Consider the following 9983-nt stretch of genomic DNA (forward strand, 5'->3'; position numbering starts at 1 on the left):
TTAAATTACAAATTTTAATGCATAGTTTAACATACACACAGTTATGCGCATATAGAAAATTATTAGTTATTTTAAAATAACCTCCTAAGTTATGTTGCGTCCGATTGGGGACAATTTCACATCTACGTATGCTTTGGTTACAGTTTGGTACCTTGGTTTTTTTAAAAAAATATGAGCCTTTGCCTCGTTATCTGATTTAACATTTAGCTCGAGTTTTATAATTTTGAAATTAAAAATAATTGTATTATCTATAATGACTCGAGTTCCATTTTGAGTCTTTAAATAGTAAAATATTATTAAGGATCATTCATTAAGCAAATCAGAGTATTTAAGCATCAGAGAGTTCAGAACCATATAAGTGAGTTTGGAAGCACATAAGAGTTCGGACCATCTGAACTCAGGATCAGACCTTTCGAACCTACAAGACCAGCAAGATAAATTTTATGTGTCAAAAGTGAATCGATACGTAGCAGTTCGAACCTTTTGAAGCCATGTGTCCAGATAGGTGTGAACATATCATTGACACGTAGCAGCATACAAGTTCGGACCATCTGAACTCACGCCAAAAAATAGTCATTCGAGATTTTATTTTTAATTTGACGAGATTTTGAGGTGATTTGTCTCATATTCAGTGCATATTTGAGGGTTTCTAGCCATATTAGCGGGGGTCGATCAGTAGCGAGAAAATTCTGAAGTTGCAACTAAGCTAGGCTCGAACTATGGAGCTTTCAACATCAGTGGGCTAGCGACATACAAAAATATGATCTGTTAGACTTAGTTTGAGTGGGATTATAGGTTTGAATCATGAACGATGGTCGATACCATTATGTTGGTTACGGTGTCTAAGACTGGAGCTTAGGATTCTTAGATTGGTGTTAGAGATACGTAAATACTGACTGAAATATCTAGCGAGTATGAAGTCTTATGTGTTGTATTTTATCTATCATGATCTATATATTTTACCATTATACATATGTTTCATGTGCATATAGCACATTGAGCTTGTATCTCATTCGAGATATTCATTCTAGTAGCTAGGGTCGCTCAAGCCTATAGATTTCTGACTTATGATCGGGTATTGGAATTTGGAACCCATTATTATGATGAAGATCGAGACTACGATAATCAAGATGTGTTATGTCCACAATCTTGATACGAGTGTGCACAATAAATATAACCCCAGATGGTTAGGCATGGATCTAAGAATTTTATCGAGTGGAAAAGAAAAGAAAGAACACACACAAACATATATATAATCATCCATAAAAAAATTAAAATATAATATCAAAGTATAAATTATATTTTTAATTTCGATCTAACTAACAATTTCCCTTATTTTATAAAATAATTAATGATAACTATTCTTTACAAGATATGAAATATATATTCCTTTTTAATATAAGTAATTAAACCATAATTCAAATATTCATCTTTCATTCGATTAATTGAGGAAGACTTTAAGTAGAACATGAACAAAGAAAAATTTCACTCTTTAAATGTGGATTGTTGTGTGGCAACCCATCCCAAACCACCTACTAAATAATTTTTAATAACATGAAATTAACGTAAAAAAAACATAATCAGATAAACAACGGAAATTAAAACATAGTTAGTACAACCCAATCGAAAAGAAACCTAAAATACCAAATATTATACAAACATACTGATCAAGTACTAAAATCCAACTGAAAATTAACCAAGATCGTCACTTCTGAGAATGCAGCTCCTACTAACTCAGCGACCGTCCCCACTAGGTCCATTTAACCTAAGGCTTGCCCCGTGAAATAGATGTCTAAGAATAAAACTGATGACGTGAGCGATGAAGACACAATACAAAAGTATGAGTATACAAGTGTTATGAGTGCATGAATGCAAGTTTACAGGGTACCAAAGATCCGAATCACGAACTCCGCTCTGTCAGAGGATGTCATGACATGTAGCACTTTGTGGCGTCGTACCAGGTTGTGGCTCCCACACCATAAAAATATGTGGATAATGGTGACCTAAATTTGTATTAACGAGTCCAATCATCCACTCAAAGAAAAAGGGGTTGAGTAGGGATGACAACAGGGCGGGTTTGGGGCGGGTTTTGCCAAACTCAGGACCCGCCCCGCCAAAAAATATTAGAACCGGACCCGGATCCGCCCCACCCCCGCCCGCCCCGCCTCAAAACCCGGCGGGTCCAACCCGGGTTTGGACCCGCGAACCCGTTAACATTTATTTTTTTAATAAAAATTAAATATATTATTATTTATAATATTATAAATATATTTATAGATACATATCTATTTATTTATATGAAATATATATATACAATATGTATATATATATATTTATACGATATATACTGTACAAAAAATATTATACATATATGTAATCTACGGTATATTACTGTATATAATATATTTTATATCTAAAATATATATACTATATATATAATATAATATATCATATAGAGATACTGTATATATTAATATATACTATATTATATATTATTTTATATGATATATAAAATATAAATATATATATATATATATATATATATATATATACGGGGCGGGTCCACTCAGACCCCGAACCCGTTGACCTAGACCCGCCCCGCCCCGAAACCCGTTTGACCGGGTTTGAACCCGCCCCATTCGGGGCGGGTTTGTCACGGGTCTGGGTTTAAACCCGGCCAGGGGCGTAGCCAGGAATATTTTTTCTAGTGGGTAAAATATTACTCATTACTAATTTAAACATCACATAATAAAAAAAACACTAAAGAAACATACAAAATTCTTATCTGAGCCGTATTTTGCGATTTTTCAATACATCAAACTTGTTTATGATAAATTCTGTATCAATATCAAAAGCAATATCCCTCTCTATATAAACAACCATGGTATTGGCTAGAAGGTCATTTTTCATTTTATTTCGAAGTTGCGTCTTAATGAGTTTCATCCCTAAAAATGCTCGTTCTGTAGTTGTTGTAGAAACTGAAAGAGTCAAAACCAACCGAACCAACCTATCAATCATAGGATAGATAACTGACTTCGTTGTTCTGGCCAATGCTAGGCACAAATGATGCAAAGAATCAAGATTCTGAAACTGTGCATGACGCGGTACATCAAACTTGTAATGATCTAACTCTCTCTTCAAATCATCTCTTTCTTCTTGATTGAAATCATGGAAGTAAAACTTATCAACAAGAGAACAAATGTCAAACAAAGAAAATGATTTGAATCCATCAACCGAACTCAAAGCATTACTGAGAGTAAGAAGTTCCATTGTGCTCTCTGGAAATATTTCATTCAATTCCATCAACTGATAATCTATTACTGCATTGAATATTTCAAAATGATAGTGATCATGGACTGTTATATTGTTTTTCAGTTGACAAGAACGTTTTGTACCTCGTGTGTAGCAATCATCAAAGTTTGGCACCTCAATATCATTACTTTCACAAAAATTCAACACACCCCAAAGAAATCCTTCCCATCCATCATCTCTGATCTGCTGAAGATTTAATCTAGTAGTAGAAACCAAATTCATAGCATTCAAAATATCTATGTCATTCTTCTGTAATATCTGGCACAACTTATCTGATACTCCCAAAACTTCATGCATCAAAACAATACAAATACAAAGTCAAATGATTTTATATCCAAGTACAAACCTTTAGCCTCTCCTTGAATGTTACTATTGAGGTCTTTCTCAACAAGATCTTGAAGAAGTATACTCACTGAACCAAACAAACCAATGATTCTCCTAACAGAGTTGAAATGTGAACTCCAACGAGTAGTCAAAGAACAATCTTGATTAGCTCCAGTACCAGTGTCAATTTCTCCTGATTCTATCAAATCATTAATTTCAACTTTTCGGATAGCTTTCAACTAAAAATGACGTTTAGCAGATGAACCAACAAAATTAATAGCCGAAGTCAATGTTGAAAAGAAACGCCATACATCTTGCACCTCCTTAGACTGCAACTAAAGCAAGTTGTAGTCTATGAGCAAAACAATGAATATAATAAGCATGTGGAGAATCTTTAAGAAATAAAGCCTGAAGTCCATTCCATTCCCCACGTTACTTGTGCCATCATAGCCTTGCCTTCTCAGATTTTTAGTCAACAAATTGTATTGGTTGAATACATTGCATATCTCTTTTTTCAAAGTTAATGCACTTGTATTTTCAACATGAACGACTTCAAAAAATCGTTCTCTAATGAATCCATCTTGATCAACATATCGCAAAATGATAGCCATTTGTTCTTTATTTGATTCATCAATTGCTTCATCAACAAGGATACAAAACTTGGATTCTCCAATTTCTTCACGAATTTTATCTCTCATAGTGTCAGCAATAATTTTCAAAATCTCTCTTTGAATTTCCGGTGATGTGTATTTTGAATTTTTAGCTGCTTTTTCTAGAACAATACCAATTTCCGGATTCATTCTTCCCAACAAAGTGATCAATTCCATATAATTTCCACGATATTTAGAGTCAATGGATTCATCGTGACCCCTAAAAGCACAACCTTGCATTGCAAGAAATTTCACACTTTCTATGGACACCTTTAAGAGCAACCGATTTCGCTCAATTTGTTAAGAGGATTGTTTTTCTAATCTTCTATCAATATGTCGATCAAGATTTTTCAAGTCTCCCCATTTTCTCATGGCAAAGCTATGTCTTGAATTCCCATCTCCTTCATGTCTTTTGAATGGACAATTTTTACAATTAACTCTTTTCCAGTTTTTAAATCCCTTGACAGTGAACGTGTCAAATTGTGTTGAATTAGTGTCAAAGACATAACATGGGAAACAAAATGCACTTTGCTTCTCAATAGAAAACTCAAGACATGGATATTTCTGAAACCAAGAAGATTGAAATCTACGCATTTGACCTTCACAATCAGTAAAAGGATAATCATATATAGGTTGAGTTGGTCCTTTATCAATATATGCTCTTCTTACCTCATCTTGTTGTTCAATGGGAAATTGCAATATTTGGATGCGAATTCCAGGGTCAGAAACATATTGACAAGTAATACCCAGAAGTGGTTCGTCAAGAGTCTCGTTTTCAAGTCTTGGTCTTTTAGTTGATGTTGGTTCTGAAATACAAAGAGTTGTGTTCTTTGACCCATCAAATCGCTCGTAGTTGCATCATTCTTCTTTTTGAAGAAATCAAAGATTTTTTGATTCTTTATTGTAATACTTTCTCTGTAATCAAAATTAATTTTATGAGTTATAGTTACTTAAGTTAATTCATTTCAAATTGTAAATTCTTTACTATTTTTAACCAAAAAAGAGTTCAATGACTCAATTTTAAACATTTTTCAGCATAATTATATAGATACAAGAGAACAATCATATAATAGATTTTAAATATGAAGATAAAGACTTCACTAATTTGTATTCTTAATTTGAACAAATATAAACTAGATACTAGTTTCAATATCTGCATTTTAACCCTAAATATTAAAATTTAGAAATCTTAAAATCCCCATTCACTTTCAAGCCTAGAAAGTAAAATTAAATTTAATATTATTTACATAATATTTAATAAATATAATTTATATAATCGATTATATATGTATCATGTATAAATAAATTTGAAACACCTACATAAATATTAGAAAATTTAAAATCTCCAGACCCATTCACTTTCAAGCCTGAAACCTAGAAAGCAAAAATAAATTTAATATATTTACATAATATTTAAAATATATAATTTATATAATCGATTATAGATGTATCATGTATAAACAAATTTGAAACACATACCTATTTAAAGAATTGAAGTTGTTCGATCTCGTCGTTTTGCCGTCCGCGTGCGCAGTACTCCCACTTCTTACGAAAAATTCACAGATTGCTTTATTGATTTTGTCCGTTCTATATCTACAAATAATAACCTTTTGGATTGGGCTTTAATATTTAATTGGGTTCATCGGTGCTTTTCCTTTTTTGTGAGATAATTTTTAATGATTTTATGATTAGTAAATGAATTGGGCTTCAAACATATATACCTAAGCTTAAAAATTGAAAATTTCTGCTGGGTTAATGCCCACCTTTGCCCACATTATGCTACGCCCCTGAACACAGCCCATTGCCTTCCCTAAGGTTGAGCGACCCACTACAAGCTATCTCAAGAAGGTAAGCTCAACATGATATGCATGCAGCAACATAATCGTGACATAAGATATTCACATAAAAAATGTTATATAAAATGCAACACATAGAACATGCAAACTCAACCAAGATATCTCGGATAGTACTTTCGTACCTCTAACAAGAAACCCAGAAGCACTAGGTCGAAGGTCCAAGCCTATAATCAAGTGAATATCATATCACTATTACTTTACTGAAAGTTTTAACTACCAAAAGCTATTAAGAGTTTAGACATATATCTATGTCCGTCGTTAGCCCACTGTCGAAGCCCCCTCAACTTAGGCATAGGTCCGTTACGACTTTGAAAGCGTTTTGCTATCGCTCGACCCTCAATAAGACGACTAGAAACACACCAAATATATACTAACACACACAAACACCCAAAACACACACTAAAAGTTGAGAAATTCCTAGCCTATTCATCGACATAGTTTGGAACCTGCATGCATGCCACGCTTCTGGATGCCTGATTTCGGAAGGTCCGATCATCTTCGGAAGCTCCGATCCTTAATTTAGACGTTTCAATCTCTATGTGCCCGTACACTCTTAACATCTTAAATCTGCATGGCCTAACTCTGATATGACGTTCCGATCACTGTTCAAAAATTCCAAACTAACCCTCTACTTTCGACCGTATTACCATGAAGTTCGGTGATTCCAAACTGTAGTTCGGACGATCCAATCCCTTTAGATGGTCTGATGCTCATTTGCTTATATCTGATTTGTTCAATCACTTTGTTAGTTTAAAATAATGATCCTTTAACCATGTTTTAACATTTAATACAGTAAAACAGGAGTAGGGTTATTAAATGTTGATTAATAATAGAGGTGTTTGAATTTATATTTTATTAATATTAGTTTGAGTACAATTTTAAAAAATTAAGGATATTTTCCACAAAAATTTAAGGGGACAACTGCCCCTTGCCCCTACATGGAGTTGCCCTTAGTTGAGGGCTCTTTTCCACTTCTGACTTCTAGTTCAAACTCATATGCCTTCAAATCTACAAACAAATCATGCAAATCCGGTTTTCTTAAATATTTAGATTCTCGAATATAAATTTTTTTGACATCTCATTCCCTAGACAGTGCTCTCATAGCTTTTAGAGCCGCTTCTCTATTATTGTGGTCGTTGCCAGGAGCTGCCAATTCAATTATTATGCCACTGAACCTCTCATCCAAATCACTTAAGGATTCTCCAGGACTCATCTTGACATTAAATTCTGCATTTCTATAGTAAGTTTGTTCTCTTTTACCTGATCATTTTCTTCACAAAGCTGGATCAAGTTCTCCTATTTATCCATTGCATTAGAGTACATTTTGATCTTCTGAATGTGTTTATCAAGGGTCTTATATAGAATGTATTTAGCCACATTATCAAAATTTTCTTTCTTATTATCTTCACTAGTACATTCACTTCTGGGTTTCTCGATCATCTAAGGAGCACCCTCTGTTACAAAAACGGCTGTATTTGGTTTCATAATTTTGATAGGACTATCAATGATGACATACCATATGTCATCATCTTGTGCTGCAATATGAGCTTTTTATTATTTTCCAATCATCAAATTCTTATTCGGAGAACATTGGAATCTTGCTGAAAGATGCCATAATTTGAAGTATATGTTTCATAAAACGATAAAAACCCGTTCCGATGCCACTTATTAGGATCACCTGGAGTTTTTAGAGGGGGTGAATAAACACATCATAAAATTATCTTTTCTTTTGTTACTAGTAAGTGCTCTTAACTGTGAACTCTTTGGTGACACCCGTGTGCAACATCATGATTATTTTGGCTTTGACCACCGGATGATCCAACTCTATTTACATCTTTCCCAGGATACTGATTTCTCTCCAATTAATCGGGCTAAAATTTTCCGATTTGAGCCCCTTTTGGCGGTAAAATTCTCAATTTAAACTGATTCTCAATGATTGGTGGTTATCTCATGGGACTCATAGGATCGAAACTCCAAAGGATTTCCTCCTCAAATTAAAATCTTGTGGAACATATTTGCATCATTGGAGCAGTAAAGTCTTTGGAGATCTTCCTAGGCGAATCCGTACTCTTCAGTACCAAATAAGTGGATTAAATTCCTATTTTTGAGACACATCTTATATGCACAATTTACGAAAATTTGGAGAAATAATTGGATTCTATTTTGATGCTTGAGGAATCTTATTGGAATCAACTCTTTCGTGCGGACTGGCTCCAGGCTGGAGATCGTAACACCAAATTCTTCCATCATAAAGCCTCATCTCGAAAGCAGCGTAATAGTATCCATGGCATTTTTTCTACTGATAATGAGTGGATCTCTGACCCTCAAGGAATATCTTCAATCCTTCAACACTATTTTCTTAATATATTCACTACTTCCAATCCTTTAGGTACGGAGATTGATTGAGGATTACCTGGACTACATGGCCGAATTTATGATGATATGCGTCTCATTTTGGATGCACATTATACTTCTGATGATGTGCGTGATGCACTCTTTGGAATGTTCCCATGGAAAGCGCCGGGTCCCGACGGTTTTCACTCGAAATTTTATCAAGAGAATTGGAATTTGATTGGAGGTCATACCACATCTTTGCGTCTTAATATTCTGAATGGTACTACCTCTATGGGCTCGTTGAATGAAACATATCTTATTCTCATCCTGAAAAAGAAGAACCCCGAGCGAGAGGAGGAGTTTCGGCCCATCAGTCTCTGTAATGTAGTAGAAAAAATTGTTACTAAGACGATAGCTAATCGTCTCAAACTCTGTCTTCATGATATTATCGATCCGGAACAAAGCGCTTTTATCCCCGGCAGGCTGATCACGGACAACATTTTGGTGGCATTTGAATGTATCCATACTTTACGACGCCGAACGCGTGGGATACAAGGATATTAATGGCTGTAAATATGAACAAAGACTATGATCGGGTAGAATGGACTTTTCTCGCAGCTGTCATGAATTGTATGGGCTTTTCAAGCTACTGGATTTTGAGAATTATGGATTTCCTACACAATACTCAATTTATGCTAATTATTAATGGGAGTCCTTCTGGCACATTTCGTCCTACCCGGGGCCTCCGCCAAGGTTGTCCATTATCTCTTTATTTATTCCTTCTTTGTTCACAAGGTCTATCCTCACTTCTTAAGTGCCAAGTCAGTGCTGGTAATTTGAATGGTATACGGTGTGCTCGCAATGCTTCGATTATAACTCATCTATTTTTTGCTGACGACACTGATGAGATCATGGATGGCTCACGTGTTGATCAAGTTGCCAATCATGTTAAAGATCCATTAGAGATGCCGCGAGGACCAATTACGAGAGGGTGTAGCAACAAGTTTAAATAAGCGCTTCAGTCATTGATGATAAATTATCAAGAAGGAATGCGAGTACTTGAAGATCAAGTTGAAGGATATTTAAATTGAGTTGAAGTGAAAAAAGATCAAGAAGATGGCTTGAAGAGTTCAGAAAATGAAGAAAAAATTTGCCCTTCTGCAGCGCCTGATCTTAGCACCTCAGCGCTTCATTTGAGAAGCTTCAGCACTTCATCCTTAGCGCCTCACCACTGCCTTGACAAAGCATCAGCGCTCCAGCGCTTTTCTTTCGTAAAACAAGCGCCTCAGCGCTACTTCTATTGCGCTGCAGCGCTAGTCTAGATTTTACACACACTTCGGCAAGTAGTGTGTGTACAGGAGATTTTATTATTTTGTGTTATTTTCCTATTTTTTAGAGTTTGAGAGCTATTAGGAAACTATCTCTTTAATATTTTGTTATTATCTTTTGCCTTTTTAAGTTGTAATATAACACAACTAGATACATTCATTATACAACAATTATTGAA

At 34.7% G+C, this 9983-nt stretch overlaps 2 protein-coding genes across 2 annotated transcripts; one reads left to right on the top strand and one right to left on the bottom strand.

Annotated features, from left to right (window-relative positions):
• Positions 1–2781: 2781 nt before the first annotated feature.
• On the bottom strand, positions 2782–9001 carry LOC140877395 (uncharacterized). The gene is made up of 6 exons (XM_073280930.1): positions 8764–9001; positions 6265–6306; positions 4956–5092; positions 4002–4556; positions 3659–3875; positions 2782–3599 (listed from the first exon to the last, which is right to left on the bottom strand). The coding sequence occupies exons 1-6, from the start codon at positions 8999–9001 to the stop codon at positions 2782–2784; spliced, it is 2007 nt and encodes a 668-aa protein (XP_073137031.1).
• A 38-nt stretch (positions 9002–9039) lies between these two features.
• On the top strand, positions 9040–9489 carry LOC140877396 (uncharacterized). Its single transcript, XM_073280931.1, has one exon. The coding sequence runs from the start codon at positions 9040–9042 to the stop codon at positions 9487–9489; it is 450 nt and encodes a 149-aa protein (XP_073137032.1).
• Positions 9490–9983: the final 494 nt, after the last annotated feature.

The sequence above is a fragment of the Henckelia pumila genome, chromosome 2, assembly GCF_033568475.1.
Source record: "Henckelia pumila isolate YLH828 chromosome 2, ASM3356847v2, whole genome shotgun sequence".
NCBI classification, from domain to species: Eukaryota; Viridiplantae; Streptophyta; class Magnoliopsida; order Lamiales; family Gesneriaceae; genus Henckelia; species Henckelia pumila.

Excerpts from the sequence above, each read along its gene's own strand:
- LOC140877396 (XM_073280931.1), top strand. The coding sequence starts at position 9,040 with ATGGCTGTAAATATGAACAAAGACTATGATCGGGTAGAATGGACTTTT.
- LOC140877395 (XM_073280930.1), bottom strand. The coding sequence starts at position 9,001 with ATGGATACATTCAAATGCCACCAAAATGTTGTCCGTGATCAGCCTGCC. Across the intron at positions 5,093-6,264 it reads TTCTGGGTTTCTTGTTAGAG|AACCAACATCAACTAAAAGA; the intron begins GTACGAAAGTAC and ends TTTGTATTTCAG. Across the intron at positions 3,600-3,658 it reads CATTCAAGGAGAGGCTAAAG|TTTTGGGAGTATCAGATAAG; the intron begins GTTTGTACTTGG and ends TGATGCATGAAG.